This window comes from Diadema antillarum, unplaced genomic scaffold (genome assembly GCF_040938485.1).
Source record: "Diadema antillarum isolate AM-2024a unplaced genomic scaffold, OU_Dant_1.0 seq00000552_RagTag, whole genome shotgun sequence".
In the NCBI taxonomy this organism is placed as follows: Eukaryota; Metazoa; Echinodermata; class Echinoidea; order Diadematoida; family Diadematidae; genus Diadema; species Diadema antillarum.
Genome location: NW_027271496.1, coordinates 912,474 through 932,163, shown reverse-complemented (window position 1 = coordinate 932,163; position 19,690 = coordinate 912,474). Strand labels below are relative to the sequence as shown.

The window sequence follows — 19,690 nt, the reverse complement described above, 5'->3', positions numbered from 1 at the left end:
ACAAGCGCTAAATCATATTGATAATAAGATATTTGCTCTGAATCCTCGTATCTGTTTTTTTTTCAGCTTTTCATTCATACAGTGTATTTGCTGACGGAACCTTTCAACTGATTTTGAAGAGAGGGTGAAGAATAATGATTGTCCATCTTACAGACAGTAAAATTTGATATCATTGTGAAATGTGACAGTCCATTAATCTAAAAAAAAAAAAAGTTGTCAGCACAATCACCAAAGAAAAATGGATTAAAGCAATCGCGATTTGGTTATTAGTAACTATCAACAAGAAAAACGGTATATGGAATAGGTGGTTATTGGGGTAGACGGTAATTCCAGTCTCGTTTCACTGAATGATACGGTTATCAATGTCGCAATAATAATGACTTGAGCGTTGTTATGATCACCATGTGTGTAAGTGTGTAGATGTATGTGTGTGTGTGTATGGAGGGGGGGGGGGAGGGGATGGAGCAGTTGCTCTCTAATACCTTATTTGGTCAACTACCTGTACACTGCTGCCCAGTCAACAACAGTATACAGCTTATAGATGGCAATATGAACCCACCGTGGACATACCAAATAAGGCAGTCACCGGATCCACGACTTTTTTTCAAATATGTCCTAGCAACCCGATAAATGTTTTTGTCTGACAAAAAAAAAAAAAAAATGCGCATGGATGTACAACAAATCAATTTGCTCAGCGTCTTTAATTCATGAAATTTAAATAAAATTTTGATGCTTCTTTTTCATTCGCTCTTTCGCTCTCCTAAAATAGATAATAATGATGCTACTGCAACGTAAAGTAGCTGGGGTCCTCGGAATCTGAAACGGGAGCAACATTACATGAATTCTGTTGGAGGAATGTGCATTGCTCATTGTTTTCAATCGAAATCTTTTCTTTTTACCACAATATTAAGAAGAACGACATCACATTATGCTCTCTACGTACCGCCGAAAAATAAGCCGTGTTCACTCCTACACTGCCCTATATGGACTGCTCAACTCAGAAATCATAATTATCCACCGTACATACAGCAGGTTGCCAATGGGTGCAACAGATACCATTGCTCTGTGTTTCGGGCATGTAAACACTGGCCAGGGTTCAATGCCCATATATGGAGACATTCGATTCTCTTTGAGCGATCACAATTTGCATGACTGTTTATCTGTACACACGAGGATATCGATTGACGATCCAGGATCAAAGTTAGTCTTTAAAGAATAGACAGCGATTCGGCGGCTACCTTGACTACATACCCGTGTCAATGCTACCAAAATTCTCGACCCTTTTTTAACTGACATTACAGTGCTAAGATTTTCAGCCTTTTAGTTTCATAAATCGTGAAAACCACGTATCATTCTGATTTGTCGACGAGTGAGTGTCTAAACCCGACCTTCATGATTATAATTGATGAACTTGCGCGTTTATATACAAAAAATATGTTATAGAATTTCATTATTAGTAATTTTGCATCATGATATATACATAAACCAGTTGGGTATTAGGGGCCTAACAAGAAAGCAGGAGACGTATGTTATTATCAACTTTTGCTATTCTTTGTTTGCTTGTTTTTCTCCCATCATTCTCTTCATTTTGTGTTTTTCTGATTGTGTCATACAATTATTAACGGGGCTATTAACAGTGCAGATTCAAATTACCTTCTTTTCAAGGATTGTAAGAAATGTACCGGACACTGATTTTGAAGACCTTTGATCTTCCTTTAATCTGGTAATCAACCACAACACTGAATTTAAAACTTGCTATGAAGAGGCCTGGGGGACCAATCACATCATATTTTGTTTATAGACGTATAAAACAAGAACAACAAATAAAAGCAAAAACAACAACAACAACAACAAATCAAAAGTATTATAAATGTAGGTGTGACTTTATAGCACTGTCTTTAACAGAGAGAGAGAGAGAGAGAGAGGGGGGGGGGAGGGAGGGAGGAAGGAGAACTTGTGTGTGTATTGGTGTAGGCCCATGTGCATTTGTGCTTGTGTGTGTGTATGTGTCTGTGCCTGTGTGTATGTGTTTTGGGTTTTTTTTTTTTAGTTAGTCTATGTTGCATATGCAGTAACATAAACGGTCTGAAATCTAGACTACAGTATCTAAACGTACTCAATGCGCGAGTGTATTTTGGAGCACAATGTTCTAACTGGTAACCCGTGTTAGATTGGGGGGGGGGGGGGGGGGGGGATGGTGATGACAAGCGGGGGAATCCCCAATCGTCATCCGAAGTGACTCACTAATCTTGGCCGTATGGGGGCTGGTCACTGCAGGAGACGTTTTGGGGTCAAGCATGATTGTCAAGAAAAAACAAAAAACAAAACATGACGCGTTCTGTGACTAACATGCTCACTTTAGTTGCTACCTTATCTATCATTACTGCCTCAGTAGTTGGAGTACTCCTCGTATACTTCTACTATTATCACAGCTGCCACTGTCTTTACTACTTCTATGATTGTAATATTTACTACCACAATACTACTTCTACTACTATTAGCACTATATCACAACTAAGACGAATTACTGCTCCTGCCGTTTCCTTTGGTGCTTCTACTACTAACACTTTCCACGTAATGTTCCATCTGTATTAAAAGGACTACATGTTGTATAACCATTACATTACATGTATTTTTTATCAGAGATATATAAAAAACAAGCCTGTTTACTGTTATCTTAAATGAACTTTTCCCCTATATTCATGCTCGTAATGGAACTACGAACTGGCTCATTTCAATTGCAGAAGGCAGTAGTGACGAATTGTTATTTACAAAATGAAGTAACTTAACTGATCCGCACCTGTTACTCATGGGGGATTCCCCTTTTCATGGGGCGTGGCAGGTAAACAGATGACCACTCCAAACGCTTCATGAGGGGTAAACCAAACAACTAATCATCACTCACTGTGGACTTATGCCCAGTAATCCTCTGAGTCACTCATATCGCCCCAGAACCATTATACATGGCTCTAAACCCATATAGGGGTATTCCCCTACGTGAAGAATAAGGTCATTCTGGAAGTAGTCTGATATCCAGACCTTGAAGGACTTTAAAGTGGATAGAGGAACAGTACACGGAGAACTGCGGAAATGCATCAATCATTGACACATTTTGAGTGATGATATTTGAAATGTACTAAACTTATTAATGAGGGAAGTTAAAGATCATGATAGAGAAAACGAAGGTAACTAGACGTATGCATTTATGCATGTACATTTAGGGCCTACTTCAGGAAAAATAAATCTTGTATTTTATCTATTATTTCGTTTGTTTGTTTGCTTGCTTGTTTTGCTTTGTTTTAGTTTGTGAGGGCCGTTTAAATGTTAAACGGCTGAATATTGTATTGTGAGCAGTGTAGCGGTGTAGGCCTATGTGTACATGATTATCCTCTAGTTACAAGTGCATTACGATTATAAGCTCGTCACTGTATAGAAGTATAGAACACCAACAGCCATATAACTCATTATAGTTTCATAACACTTTTCGTATTCCTTGCACTCCGCGAACATGAACCAAAAAATGTGATTTGTTGAATTTGAATGGACATAATGCACTCAATTTATATATAATACTAATACACTTACATACATTATACACACTGACTGGACTTCGGCGTTTCACACTCAAAGAGGGTCTGCGTGGAAAGAATAGGTCTGTGTTTGCCCCATCCATTATTTGAACAGAAGCCCTCCTCGATTTATATGCAAATGAGATGATCCGAGGGACTCCGTATTGACACGTTCCAAATATGGACATGCTATTGTCGACTTCATATCGTGCCCTCTTGTTCGGCAGTGGCGTAATGGTCAGCCCCTAACTTGGATGTCAGATCGTATGAGTATTTGACTCACTGCTGTCTTGCAAAATAGCCATGAATCTTACCGGAATTATTCGTAGCTGAGATCCAAATTATGCAAAGCTAATATTTAATGCGATCAAGTTGATACCAACGGCGGTTCAGGTAACTAGGAACAAAACTGATTACACTTATATCATTCTGTGTTGATCGTGATGACAATGAAAAAAAAAACAGAAGAAATTTCCTCCGTTGTTACTTTACGTTCTGACAGCTACTTTAGGAATGGAACGAAATATAAGATATTATTAGTACGCTGTAATTCCATGCCTAACAAGTGGCCGGTTTTAGGATTATTTCGATCGGCTTAAACACAGTTGCTATGGTTTTTATCTATATATCTTTCTACAAAATGTCCGGATTTCAATAAATTAAGAGTCATATGGTACCACGGTATAGGGAATTTGTAGTTGTTGAAAAGGATTTAAAACAGATCACGTTCCCATGAATTTTTACATTTCTACCCATGGGGTGTTTTCTATTTGAATCAGTTGTTATTTTCTTTATGTGCTCAGTAGCGATAAAATAGAAGAAATATAGGAGAACGATTGTCTGATTAAGTTTCATGCTTCAATCTCAGATTTTCCAATAGTTGTTTGTGTCTAATGAGCATGTACACTCAGTCACGAAGCAGATTTCATTTATGATTCTAAATACTTGTTATACGTGTAATGATGACTTATTTAGAACTGGTCAAGCTCCTACATTGTGTAAACGCTATCACATCCAAACCCCTGACTCACTATGCACACTTGTGGCCTCCTTTTTAGACATCGGGAGAGAGAGAGAAAGAGAGGGGGAGGGGTTATAACTATAGAAGGTTCAATGAGTAATGCTTCGTCAGAAAACGAAGATCGAATAAACTTTGTTCAAAGTACAATGTAGTGCCTGACGCTCGTGCCAGGTTATCATGTTTACTCACTTTGTTGTAACCGGTCACGAATGAATGCGCGCGCACTTAATGAATATTCAAGTGGAGAAGTAACAAAACTAAAAATGCAGAGAATTGTTGTTTCTCAAAAGCCAGGTTTCCGGGTAAACCATATAAGGCTACTGTTATCTAACCTTGCGCAAGTAATTTCTGATCCCTGATGTGTATAAATACTGGACGAGGTCTAGCTTCATAAGTCATTGGAAACTTTCCTTCATAAGGAGACAGATCTACCAGCCACACACACAGAAGTGACCATCTAGGACCCAGCATCCAGGAAGAAGTTTTGGAGCATTCTTGAGAAAATCTGAAAGGATATCCATATTCATATAGCACTACATCAACCAATTGCATTCAGCAATTTTGTAGGAAGCCGATCGTCAACAAATTATTGGTAAGCATTATAGATAAGACTATTTAATTTTCGTTTTCAATTACATACATTTTTGTTCCAAGTTTTCCGAGGATAGTTTTTTCCCTCATTTTTATTTAATGTGAAGATAATTATGCACAGAGTTCTTCTGAAATGGTTTTATAAATTCTGAATAAATTCCCGACAAAAAAAAAAAAAACTACACAACAAAAATAGTCTCGGTTTCATGTAAAGTTCATCAATAATGAGAGCTATAATTTTTAATTTCTATCATTTATTCATTTCCTTTTCAGACAACATCCCTTCGCTTTTCAATCTTTTTATAAACACAATACACATTAAAAAGAAACATGGCCGACTTTGTTGGTGATGATATCGCTCCCCTGGTCATCGACAACGGATCCGGGATGTGCAAAGCTGGCTTCGCAGGGGACGACGCGCCACGGGCTGTCTTCCCTTCCATTGTCGGTAGACCGAGGCACCAGGTAAGACAATCATAGTTAATAATTTAAAGTAGAAATATATCATTCTCGCTCGCTGTCTTGATTCTTGTTTTTCTCACGTCACGATTACATTCCATTGTCTGATTGTCTGCAGAAAATGAAGAAATGCTGTAGGTTCAGGTAAACAAAATCAAATAAAAACGAATGGTAAGAAATGTAACAATGTTCTGAATAAGTATGGGCCAAAGGACTAGATGAGGTTATGTACATTTATACCCTTCTTCATTCCAAAGTAGCGGACGTTCATCACCCGATTTCCCTCGGAAAAAAAACAACAAACCAGTGACACATTGGCTATACTATAAAGTGAGACCAAAATTATGATGTCATGCTGTAGTAAAATAATCATCATCCATTGATAGGGATGGATGGGTTTGTGTATTTTTTTTTTTACATAAGTATTTGACATTACCAATATCTCAACATTTTAATGTGCTTTATGATATGATTATCACGTAATCAGATAATCATGGCTGGCATGGGATCCAAAGACAGCTACGTCGGAGACGAGGCTCAGAGCAAGAGGGGCATTCTCAGCCTAAAATACCCAATCGAACACGGTATCGTCACCAACTGGGACGACATGGAGAAGATCTGGCATCACACGTTCTACAACGAGCTCCGCGTCGCCCCCGAAGAACACCCGGTACTTCTCACCGAGGCCCCGATGAACCCGAAAGCAAACAGGGAGAAGATGACGCAGGTACTTCACAATCTTTCTTCCTTCTCTCGGTTTGTTTGTTTGTTTGTTTGTATGCTTGCTTGCTTGTTTTTCGTCTTTCCGCCAGTCTAAAATCTTACGGTTCCGTGTCAGTAGTCATAATAATTAAGTCTTCAAGCTTTTAAGTTTTAACAACTTAATTTCTTGGAAAATATATACGGTATATACCGGGTGTCCCAAAAAAAGCGGAACGGTGGATTTTCAGTACCTTGCGTTCTAAAAGTGATATTTTTTGACATCATTAAAACGAACATCTTCCGCAGAAGACCATGATACCAAAATCATTAAATTTGGTTCAGTACTTTTTATTCTACGCCAATTTCTGTAAATGCAGTCATTTTCAATTTTTTGCGACTTATGAGATAATAATTTGGGTGCGACACGCGTTCCATACGGTGAATTGTGTAAGCTCGTTGATCCATGTCAACAAAAGATAACGCTTTCATATTGGGAGCGCGCGCACACACACACACACACACACACTGTTTTTTCCTGTCCCGTGCCCAATGTGAAAGCTGTATCCTTTGTTGACATGGATCACCGAGCTTACACAATATTCACTGTATGGATCGCGTGTCGCACTCAAATTATTATCTCATAAGTCGCAAAAATCCGGCGAAATTTGACGAAGACTGCATTTTCAAAAATTGGCGTAGAATAAAAAGTACTGAACCAAATTTAATGATTTTGGTATCATAGTCTTCTGCGGAAGATGCGCTTTCAAATGATGTCAGAGGATATATAACTTTAAGACCGCAAGGTACTGAAAATCCACCGTTCCGCTTTTTTGGGGACATACTGTATATAGCTTCATCTCTCTTATGCTGCGTATGTATTGGGTCACTCGTTTTTCTCTCCTGTTGTTGGTAGGTTACAGCTAACTTTCTAACTTATATAAGTTCTTCTTAGTTCTGCTCCATATTGATGTTGTCTTTCACTCTGGAAATACCAGTTTTCTAATCTTAGTCACTTTTAATACTCATTGGAACACTATCACAATGATTTTATTCAGCTTAGATGATGATAAATAAAATGGATATGGGTCGTCGCTTGAGGAGAAATATGTTTCACATTGTAGTTAATCGTCTGCTATTTGTACTCCCATAATATGAAGCAACATTACGGATCATTTCTTAATCTTATGTTTCTGTGCAGATCATGTTTGAGACGTTCAACACACCAGCCTTCTACGTAGCCATCCAAGCCGTCATGTCCCTCTACGCCTCGGGACGGACAACAGGGATCGTCTTCGATGCCGGCGATGGCGTCTCCCATACCGTGCCGATCTATGAAGGCTACGCCCTCCCTCATGCTATCCTTCGTATGGATCTGGCTGGTAGAGATCTGACAGATTACCTGATGAAGATACTCACAGAGAGAGGCTACACCTTCACGTCCACAGGTAGTGATAACGATTTTGATTCATAATTTCTTACCTAAAAGGTTGGAGTATATTGTTTTCATTTCTGTTATGATAATATTTTTGAAACTTCAGTATCGTGCATCATTTACCTTTGGTAATAATCGAACATAATTATATAGTGAAATAAGATTCTCTTTGTTGTCCAAATTACGGAACTTTACGTTACTTTCTGTTTGATTAATGAAGCAAATGATAATCGTCTTACAGAAAGTAATGTCGGTGTCATGGATTTGATAATTGGTAGGAAAATGTAAAGAAAAACAGATGTTGAATTAAGCGATCTTGGAATTTTGTTTGCCCCACAGCTGAGAGAGAAATCGTTCGCGACATCAAGGAGAAGCTCTGCTACGTCGCTCTCGACTTCGACCAGGAGATGGAGGCCACGGCGAGGTCATCGTCCCTCGAGAAGAGCTACGAGCTTCCCGACGGTCAGGTCATCACCATCGGCAACGAACGCTTCCGGGCTCCCGAGGCTCTCTTCCAACCGTCTTTCCTGGGCCAAGAGCTGGCGGGCATCCACGAGACCACCTTTAACAGCATCATGAAGTGTGACGTAGACATCCGAAGAGATCTCTATAGCAACACTGTCCTCTCTGGCGGGACCACCATGTTTCCTGGAATCGCTGACAGGATGCACAAGGAGCTGACGGCCCTAGCTCCTACATCCATGAAGATCAAGATCATCGCTCCTCCAGAGAGGAAGTACTCGGTCTGGATCGGAGGCTCCATCTTGGCTTCCTTGTCTACCTTTCAACAGATGTGGATCAGCAAACAGGAGTATGATGAGTCGGGACCAGGCATCGTTCACAGGAAATGCTTTTAAATTATTTATCGGCTGAAGTATGGAACTTGAAATATCGTGTGCATTCTTTTGTAGGCATGATTAGTAGTGTGTCCGTTGTTCCATCAAAGAGCTGTCACGTGCAGCGCTCTTATATACCCGATCATGCTAACGCTAAAGATACATACTGGTAAGTGTGTTGGGTTGTCTTGTTAAATGGAGTAGACAATTGTGTGTTTCCAAATGTTTTATTTCATTGAAAACTACATTTGTTGCCAAAATCAGTCGCAAACAGAAGTGACAAAAACACCTCACAATTAGACAAGAATGAAATTTCTACAGAGTATTGATGCAAACGGACTGCCAAAATCACTTAAAAATAATAAGATGATAACACTTGAAAAATATATATCAGTGTCAACAGAACACAGGTTGTGGGAAAATATTCTTAACGTCATCTAATTCTTATAGAGAGAAAGATATAATGTATGCAACAAAGATTGGTCTACGAAATGTGAACCAGCGCTGTCCCCGAGATACTGTCGTACTCCTATCCTTGCTCATAACACTTGTCCGTATAAGCAATGGTTTACGGTATATCTTATGTCGGTTTCAGTTGCATTGATTTTGCTCTTTTTGAGTTATTAAAGGTTGAAGAGTGACGAAGCAGTATAATCATAATTATCTTGATATCACCCTGCGCAGTCCGACAATAATATTGTGGTGAAAGATAGTGACATGTTATAATGACATGGATCCTCGTATGCTATCGGTGCATGTTTAACTAATGTCAACAAGACAGATAAATATTATGTAGTAGTACACCTTAAAGTATACCTTAAAATGAATTTCGACGAGAACTTATATGAATTATGCTATGCACCTCCTTTATTGAGACAAAAAGGCAATAATAAGCTATATCCAAGCAGCAGTTTGGGTAGACCAGGGAGGTGAAAACTTCCCTGGGCAATGCTGGGTATCATGTTCAATGTCTTTGTGAGATAAATGCAAAACCATGTAAATATATATATATATATATATATATATATATATATATATATATTGTAAAGCAATTGTAAATAAATGTATACTATCGTTACGGTAAATCATTGAGATTAAGAGATAGGTTTTTGTCGTACTTTTCTTATTGTGTTGGTCATTTTGCAGAGAGGATGAGGGAGAGAGAGAGAGAGAGAGAAAGAGAGAAGTAGGGGACGAGAGAAGATGAAGACTTTTAAATTACAAAAGGAACAACTGATATAGAGGTATAAGATGACTTGATGACTAGAAATACTATTGAACAGACACACACATACACACACAAACAAATTATATATATATATACAAATATGAAAAGGAGAGGTTGGAATGTATTATTAGTGTTAGCGTCCAACATCTTTTAATGGGTGCACCATTAAAAGTTGATAATGCATTAAGATCTCTTGTTTTCATCTGTTTTGTGTGAACCAACACGTGGACTAAAAGCCTCATTATGTGTATAGGGTGCGGTTGAATATTTTTGTGTTAGTAGAGAAAGAAAATGAAGTACGAGAAAAAGAAAAGAGGGGGAAATATAGACATGAAATAGGTGAAAGGAAGGGTGATACATATGAAATTATCCTAAAAATATATCGAGGAAATAAACTGTAGAAAACAGCATCATGGTTTTCAGACTTAGTACCATGCCCTATATACACAGTAGTCAATTTGATTAATGACAGTCTTATACCGACACATGGAAGATAACAACAATTCAATTCAATTACAATCATTTTTTTTTCTCAAAAGGGTAAAACATAATACAAATGCACATTGTCACAAATTGTATTGATTAAATGTGTACAGTATACATGTATTCCAAAGTGAATGTTAGAGTATATCACAAAACAGATTACATTTTATTGAAATGAAATGAATGATAAGGGAAGAAATGCAAACTTTTCAAAGGTGAGAGGAAAGGAGTGATAAAATGAAATGTATTGCTTGGAAGAAACTTTCAAACTGAAAATCACATTTCAACTCTTCTCATCTGAATAATTCAGAGGCCTGGTTATTTTGTTTTTTGTTTTTGTTTTGTTTTGGTATCGTAGGGCTCTTATCGGTTTCCTTAATGAAGGTTATTTGTACTACTGTAGAACCAATCCATCGTCAAATCAGGTGAAAACTCGAATGTTAATACACAAGCAATTTTGATTATTTGGCAGTGTACTTAGATAATGTATAGTAATGTACTTTGGAGAATCGTTTATTGGATTCCAAATGCTAGGTCTTGTATAAACAAACATATTTAGGTATGCACGGTTCTCAATAAGGGGAGATAGATTGGTATAAATATGTATTCCTGACTATAGATGAAATAAATTATTAGATAATATTTTGGGTAAGTAAATTACTGTTACAATCAACCAAAATGCGTGCAAGTCGTTTATTTTAAGATTTTTCATGATCAGAAAGGAAAGGACCGGTATGTGATCTTTTATAATAAGACCATTGTTCGTTCGTTCGTTCGAATTTTGTTTTGCTTCTCAAATCAAATGAAATGAAATATTAATAACATCAATGTGACACATTCAAACCAAATGAAGAGTTTGTTCGCAAAAACCGATAAGTCCAATTTTGAAGATTTTGAAGTACGGTCTCTGTCATAAAGTACAAAATGATACCTTTTAAATGATATATATATTGGTCACTACATAATCATAAAGGCACATTTTTGAAGACGTTATGGTCAAAAGAAGCAAAAAAATCTTATAATTCTCTTAATTTTTCTTGACCTTTAATCGCAAATATCTCCATTTTGGCAAATATGGACTTATCGGTTTTTTGCGAACAAACTCTTCAAATATAACCAAATGACAAAGGAGCAAATCAAAACAAAAGTGCAGTTGATACTACATACACAACAAAAACATTTGTAAAACATTGATTGTTACATATAATACAAATAAGGCAGTACATTTGATTAAATATAATAGGGAAGCAGGAGACCTTCAGCATAAGCATAGCTTGACTGGGCTGAAGTCCTTATTGGGAAATATAACTCTTGTATGCCTCGCACGGAAAGTACAATTTGTTTGTTTGTTTGTTTGTTTGTTTGTTTGTTCTACATTACAATAGTATGTTTTATAGGGAAAAGATGTGAATGAGTGTTGTGCGAGTGCAATAGGTGACTTGAATGTTTGTGTTGGGGCCATTTATAACATATGATTATTCTTCCGTTTATCAATACAATGATACTAATAATTTCACACCTAAACATATACAAAATCATATCAAATTATTATAATTTATTTTACTAAATATATTGAGTTAACATGATTTCTTTAAACTAGCTTTAAAAAAACCCCAAAGAAGTTCGTGTCTTTCGGGAGTCGGGTAAAGCATTCCATGTATACTCGTCCGTGATGCTTCACTGACCTGTGAGCTATAAGAGATTTTGGATAATGTAGATAAAAATCCGTTGAGTATCTTGTAGGGTGCGAATAAAAGTTAGCATTATAATCGAAAAAGTTTTGTGGTAACAAATTTTGTGTGTGCTTATACATAAATAGGCCTACATAAGTTTGAAACTTATGTATATCATCAATTTTTAACACATTTAGCTGCTTGAATAACGGGGTCGTATGCGCTAAAAGTGTGAACATATTCTGATCTCCTTCTTTTGCAATAAAAAAAAATTACCTGCGTCTTATTACAATTACCTCAAACAATATTACAATCAGCCATATGAGGGGAAATAAATGCATTGTAAAGCATATGTAATGATTTAGATGACAATAAATATCGCAATTTATATAATTTACCAATCTGTAGGGAATAAACAGTTACAAACTTTGTTCAAAGTACAAGTGTAGTACCTGATCCTTGCGTGCTAGGTTAAGGTGTTACTCACTTTATTGTAACCGGTCACGAATGAATGCGCGCGCACTTAATGAATATTCAAGAGGAGACGCATCAAAACTAGAAATGCAGAGAATTGTTGTTTCTCAAAAGCCAGGTTTCCGGGTAAACCATATAAGGCTACTGTTATCTAACATTGCGCAAGTAGTTTCTGATGGTCCCAGATGTGTATAAAAAATACTGGACGAGGTCTGGCTTCATAAGTCATTGGAAACTTCCCTTCATGAGAAGACAGATCTGCCGGCCATACACACAGAAGTGACCATCTATAGGACCCAGCATCCAGGAACAAGTTTGGGACATCTTGCGTTTTCACAACCCTGCTGCCAAGTTCGCTTCCTGTCAGATAGTCAGGTGATGTCTGGTTTGTATGCAAATGAAACAGCTATGAATAATTACTGTATGACAGCCAATCGTTTTGCAGTTACTTAATATATGCAGTATTTTGTAACCAATCAAAATAGTATTGCCTTTTTGACCATTGAGAGCTTGCCCAGATTATTTTGTAGACCCCACAATTTATTCAGTCCTGCTGTAACTTTCACAGAGTGATCATCTTGTTGTGTCTCAATTTTGCTCAGATCTGACGCTTCTAGCAGACAATTGAAAACAAGAGTGTCAGGCACTATATGCGTCTCCAACATGTCCAAAATGACAATTTAACATGGAAATCACTTTTGTATCACATGAATCAATGATACTATTTACTTACGTTCATTGTAGCAAGAGAAGAACTGCCGGCGTTTAGCAGATCTACGTGTATTAGTTAACCGTATGTATAGTGGTGTTGCAGACGACTTCCGAATGTTACGATAGACTGCACGATCGATCCCATCGCGGAGCAAATATTGTGCGATCAATGGGATTTGTGTGCACGTTCGCCCGCCTGAGGCTCGTTCAAGAATATTCAAACTGCCAATTACATTATTTTATCGATGGCAACCTAACATCGCTTTTATGCAACGGATTTCAAGAACGATGGTAGGCTACCATCGATGGTAAGAGAAACGATAGTTACTTACCATCTTTTTTAATGGTAAGAAAAAGTTTTATGCAACAGCGCACAGTTCTTCCGTGCCGTCGGCATTTTTTTTTTCGGCAGCCGATTGTCAGCAAATATTGGTAAATATTTGAATGTTTAATGTTTTTACTTTGTTTGCTATTAAATTTATCAATGTACTATATTTGTTGATTATGATAATGCTTTTCTTGGCTAGAGGCTTAAAATGCGTCGATTTTATCACGATCTGATGGTTTCTCTGATAGGAATTATGGCATCCAACAAAACCAACTATGTATGTCTGCATTCCTATACTAAGTATTCCTTAAGACTCCATGCTGATAATGTGCGGGTGTATTTCATTCTATTTCACACAGATTCACTTGGCCTCTTACTTGGCTAATGAAACCAAAACAAATTCAACAAATATGGCCGACTTCGTGAATGATGATGTCGCTCCCCTGGTCATCGACAATGGATCTGGGATATGCAAAGCTGGCTTCGCAGGGGATGATACACCACGGGCTGTCTTCCCTTCTCTTGTTGGAAGACCAAGACACTATCCAACTTCCCCGGTAAAACGATAACCCCTCTCCATACTTAATTGTAAAATCTGTTTCATTTGACACTGTTTGAGTTCAAGAAAATCTCTTTCTTTCTATTTCACTCTCTCTCTCTCTCTCTCTCTCTCTCTGACTTCAACGTTCTATCACATTCCGCTGCCTTGATCAAGTAATTGAAGAAAACAATTATAAAACAACAACATAATTAATTGGCAGGAAATGTTGAAAGAGGGGAAATTAATATGACTTTATGAGAAAAGTTAAGGTTCCATTTCATGTGTCTTGGAAAATGAAAATGAAATTAAAAATTAATGACTAATTGATAATGTGTACATTGTATTTCGTATTCATACCATCTATATCATCAGTATGCATCGTAGTAATGCCTAGTACAGTATATCTATAAAAATGTAGGTTTATATAGTGAAATATGAAAGAAATTAATGGACATAATGTACTAATTTGCGAGATGATATCAGAGTCTAAGTTATGATACAAGAATTCATGTTATAATTATTTCATCACTATTTAGTGTGATAGGAAATGCGAACCAAACATTCGATTAAGTTCCAATTGACAATATTGTGAACGGTGATATACGTTCTACAATGTACTAAATTTTACCCACTCAGATATTCACGGCTGATGGCATGATACCCAAAGACAGCTACGTCGGATACGAGGCCCAAAGAAGGTGGGGCATTCTCATCCTCAAATACCCGATCGAACACGGCATCGTCACCAACTGGGACGACATGGAGAAGATCTGGCATCACACGTTCTATAACGAACTCCGTGTCGTCCCCGAAGAACACCCGGTACTTCTCACCGAGGCCCCGATGAACCCGAAAGCAAACAGGGAAAAGATGACGCAGGTACTTTACAATCTTCCTTCCTTTTGTCTTGTAATATTATTGTGTCACCATTTCTTTCGGTTTGTTTGTTTGTTTGTTTGTTTGTTTGTTTGTTTGTTTGTTTTTCGTCTTTCCGCCAGTATGAAATCAAAAGGTACAGTATCAATAGTCATATTAGGTCCTCAAGTTTTTATCAACTAAATTTCTTGGAAAATATAACGGTATGTATAGCTTCATTTCTCTTATGCTGCATGACATTGTGTATATGTTAGAATACCACTATAAACTTACTCACACAATATGACGCAACACCGCATGGACTTATTCTTATCTTTTTTTTTTATTCTGTGCAGATCATGTTCGAGACGTTCAACACACCAGCCTTGTACGTAGCCATCCAAGCCGTCATGTCCATCTACGCCTCGGGACGGACAACAGGGATCGTCTTCGATGCTGGTGATGGCGTCTCCCATACCGTGCCGATCTATGAAGGCTACGCCCTCCCTCATGCTATCCTTCGTATGGATCTGACCGGTAGAGATCTCACAGATTACCTGATGAAGATGCTCACCGAGAGAGTCTACACCTTCACGTCCACAGGTAGAGATAAAAAATGTGATTAATCTCTTGCTTGAATTTGAATTTACTGCCTCCATTTCTGTTTTAAACTTCAGTGTCTTACATCACTTGCCTTGGGTAACAGTCGAACACAGACTAATAAGTTTGTTTTTGTTGATCAAACTACAGATCACACGATGAAGATTCCCACCGAGAGAGGCTACACCTTCCCGACCACAGGTAGATGTGATTTATTTTTAACAATAATTTCTTGCTTTAGTAAGAATTTATTGTTTCAATTTCTATTTTTTTATGTCTAAACTTCAGTGTCATACGTCACTTGCCTTGGGTAATAGTCGAACACAGACTAATAAGTTTGTTTTTGTTGATCAAACTAGGACATTTTACGTTTATTTCCCTTTGATTAATGAAGCATACATATTATCATAACCGTCTTACGGAAAGTACTGTAGATGTCATGGGTTTGATAATTTGTTAGAAAATGTATAGAACAAACAAATATTGAATCAAGTAATCTTAGGAATTTTGTTTGATTTAAAGCCGAGAGAAATATCGTTCGCGACATCAAGGAGAAGCTCTGCTACGTCGCCCTCAACTTCGACCAGGAGATGGAAGCCTCCGCGAGGTCATCGTCCCTCGAGAAGAGCCACCAGCTTCCCGACGGTCAGGTGATCACCATCGGCAACGAACGCTTCCGGGCTCCCGAGGCGCTCTTCCAACCGTCCTTCCTGGACCAAGAGCGGGCTGGAATCCATGAAACCACCTTTAACAGCATCATGAAGTGTGACGTAGACATCCGAAGGGATCTCTATAGCAACACCGTCCTCTCTGGTGGGACCACCATGTTTCCTGGAATCGCTGACAGGATGCACAAGGAGCTGACGGCCCTAGCTCCTCCATCCATGAAGATCAAGATCATCGCTCCTCCAGAGAGGAAGTACTCGGTCTGGATCGGAGGCTCCATCTTGGCTTCCTTGCCTACCTTCCATCAGATGTGCATCAGCAAACAGGAGTACGATGAGTGGGGACCACGCATGGTTCACAGAAAATGCTTTTAAATCATTTGAAGGCTGAATTATGGAACTTTGAATGCATGTCCCGCGTGCATTCTGGCAGTTGTGTTCGATTTTTTGTCACAGAGCAGTAATATTGTGCATTGCTCTTACGTCCCTGTTTCTGAAGTTTTGATTAGTTTGTTTTGTTATATGGGGGATTTTTTTTTTCTACACGTTTCATTTCTTGAAAAATACTTGTAGGCAAATCAGCTGTCAACAGAAGTGACAAAAATATCAAACTACAATCATAAATGAATGGTTGAAATGAAGAGATTATAGTAACTGAGAAATAAGCTTCGATTCGAATGAACTATCAGGTAAGTTTTAATCGCGACAAAGATCAAAGCGAATATCATTTGTACCTGCGACAACTGGACACATGTTGTGGCAAAGATGTTCAGTGTTATCTTGCAGAAATTTTTCACCCGTTGTCTACGCAATTTGGTAGTCATCGTATCCTGAACACACCCTGTTCCCTTAAACATTGCTTTCCGTAACAGAATATATCTGTTATTGTCTGGTAATGTCCGATGGTAATTGTGATAGACGTTTACATCAACATTTAACATCATCCTGTACTTATATGCTGTCGATTATGTCAACTCAATATTAAAAAAATGATACTATACAAAAATAAAAATGAACAACTTAATTACAAGTGAGCTTTTTTCTATGCTACACAATCTTTGAGACATGTATCTAAGAATATATGCTATGGTGATACGAGCACCAGAAAATGGCGGTAAAATGTACCATATCCGTGTAATATTGTAAACTGACTATAAAATACATGTACAGTATGATTGCTTGTATTCCAAACAGCTGTGTCCTGCATTTCTATATGCCTCATCTGCAGAGTGAGCGAAGGAGAGAGAGAGAGAGAGAGAGAGAGAGAGAGATGGAGTCGGGGGGGGGGGGGGGGGGTAGATATCACTTGGACTGGAGGAAGTTGGAAATGGAACAGACACACAAAGCATAATTTAATTGATGCAATACATGTATATGCATACATAATATATTCATATATATATTATATATAATGATACTTGTAGTCCGCGTGTTGGTACCAGTATAGAAAAGATGAAGAAGTAGAGTGGTAATGCATTTTGACAGTCCAAAAGTGCTATTTATTCAGACCAAATTTTCGGACGAATGTATTCTTCCAAAATTTCAAAATGCATTACCACTCTACTTCTTCATCTTTCACTGCATATACATGTGTGTGTGTGTGAGAGAGTGTTTTAATAGATCAAAGAAATACTACACTACTACTACTACTACTACTACTACTACTACTATTACTACTACTATTACTACACTAGGCCTACCACCACAAGTCTGTACAAGGGGAGCAACGACAGCAACAAAACTACTAATAGTACAGTACTTTCAACTTCACTTCTCACTCTATAGTTCTACCTCTGTTACTATTAGGGCCTATCATATGTTGGATCAAAAATGTATCCTTTAGTGATTGGTTGAAAGAGCTTTACATGATTGTAGGAATTTCCAGCTATGTCAGAATGTTGGCATGTCTGATACTCCCCAGCGTACTATTCGCAAAATGATGTCACTTTTGTGACATTTTGCAAATAGCATAATTATACTTTATGCAAAATGACGTCACAAAGAAATGGTGACATCACAAAGCAATTCTGGCAATGCACGCTGCTTCGTACTGTCACTCTGTGAAATGTAAAAATTTTTAACGAAACAATGCCAAAGAAATTTTTCATCCCATATGTTTCAAATTTTGACTTTATTCCACAAGGGCCGATAGGAAAAAAAAAATACACATCTTGTGAAGGCAATCAGTCAAAACATACTTCGTACCGTCACTACGTGAAATGAAACAATTTTCAATTAAACAATGCGAAAGAAGTATCTGATCCCACAAGTTTGAAATTTTGACTTTACTTCCACAAATAGGAAAAAGGAAGATACACATTACATGATGGCATTCAGTTCAAACATACACATAAACAAAATAATCATGACAAATTTTAGGTATCAAATGTCTGGAGAAGGTATACATAAAGCATGCTATTTGTAAAGTGAATAAGCCTGATATCTTACTGAGGGTCTGCTGGAGCAAGAGTGTTTTTGTGACATAACAAATTGCACGTTTGTAAGACAATCAGAGTATTCCAGAGATACTAGTACACATATTTCAGCCAGCAAATTACGAAGGTTGGTAGAAGTCAGAATCTCCTATTATATGATCTCCCCAACTGATGACAATTTTCAGCATATTTCAGATAGTTTCCTCACACGATGACAAAATATGACAACTGTGGCAAGATCATGGCATCACAAAGATTTACCATAACACGTAGTGGAAGCAGACCATTCAGCCTTTTTCAGAAAAACATTTTTGCTACTTTACCTGAGATATTATGAACTAGGCCTTTTTCACGTGAGATGTTAATCAACAGTGACGACAAGGAGCTTTGTATTTTTGGCATTACTTATTTCTCTTATCATTGATTACTTAAATTTACTTTTGCCATCTCTAAGTCAGTCGGAAAAAACACCTTTTTTCTATCAAAGTACCCTGTATTGAAGATGTGACGTAATTAAATGAACACATTTTTTTTTTTTAAAACAACAGAAGCCTTGATGCCATTAATCATGGTCTTGGCTATTGTTACCACACAGGCCTTATTTCTCTAATCATTGATAACTTAAATTTACTTTTGCTATCTCTATTAAAGTCAATTGGAAAAAAAAGCAACACCTTTTTCTATCAAAGTACCCTGTATTGAAGATGTGACGTAATTAAATGAACACATCTTTTTTCTTTTTTCTTTTTTTTTTTAACAACAGAAGCCTCGATGCCATCATGGCCTTGGCATTTGTCACCATTCAGGCTTGATACTGCTTTTATTAAGTCAAACACAATCAAACACTTGCATATCAATATATATATCAATGAACGTGGCACACAACTGAGAGCCCATAGAACATCTACAGTCAGAAATACATGATTAAATGTACTACTCAGTATAATATAAAAATAGAAAATACTTTTAAAAATAGATGCAGATTTGATATAACTTTGCCATACAAATACAGTACATCACAAGATAATGAACAGTGAATGTAGTCATCATTAGTTTACTCCTTAAATATTGCCATCAACGTAAAGGA

The 19,690-nt window shown here is 37.5% G+C and overlaps 2 protein-coding genes across 2 annotated transcripts; both read left to right on the top strand.

Annotated features, from left to right (window-relative positions):
• The first annotated feature begins 5,031 nt into the window (after nt 1-5,031).
• LOC139734927 (actin, cytoplasmic 1) lies at nt 5,032-8,650 on the top strand. Its single transcript, XM_071645704.1, has 5 exons — nt 5,032-5,182; nt 5,455-5,646; nt 6,128-6,367; nt 7,541-7,787; nt 8,114-8,650. The coding sequence occupies exons 2-5, from the start codon at nt 5,512-5,514 to the stop codon at nt 8,629-8,631; spliced, it is 1,140 nt and encodes a 379-aa protein (XP_071501805.1). The 5' UTR covers nt 5,032-5,182; nt 5,455-5,511; the 3' UTR covers nt 8,632-8,650.
• A 5,267-nt stretch (nt 8,651-13,917) lies between these two features.
• On the top strand, nt 13,918-16,543 carry LOC139734925 (actin, cytoplasmic-like). The gene is made up of 4 exons (XM_071645702.1): nt 13,918-14,064; nt 14,685-14,927; nt 15,260-15,506; nt 16,026-16,543. The coding sequence occupies exons 1-4, from the start codon at nt 13,918-13,920 to the stop codon at nt 16,541-16,543; spliced, it is 1,155 nt and encodes a 384-aa protein (XP_071501803.1).
• Nucleotides 16,544-19,690: the final 3,147 nt, after the last annotated feature.

Coding starts and splice junctions, on each gene's coding strand:
- LOC139734925 (XM_071645702.1), top strand. CDS start 13,918: ATGGCCGACTTCGTGAATGATGATGTCGCTCCCCTGGTCATCGACAAT. Junction 14,928..15,259: donor ACAGGGAAAAGATGACGCAG/GTACTTTACAAT, acceptor TATTCTGTGCAG/ATCATGTTCGAGACGTTCAA. Junction 15,507..16,025: donor CTACACCTTCACGTCCACAG/GTAGAGATAAAA, acceptor TTTGATTTAAAG/CCGAGAGAAATATCGTTCGC.
- LOC139734927 (XM_071645704.1), top strand. CDS start 5,512: ATGGCCGACTTTGTTGGTGATGATATCGCTCCCCTGGTCATCGACAAC. Junction 6,368..7,540: donor ACAGGGAGAAGATGACGCAG/GTACTTCACAAT, acceptor GTTTCTGTGCAG/ATCATGTTTGAGACGTTCAA. Junction 7,788..8,113: donor CTACACCTTCACGTCCACAG/GTAGTGATAACG, acceptor TTTGCCCCACAG/CTGAGAGAGAAATCGTTCGC.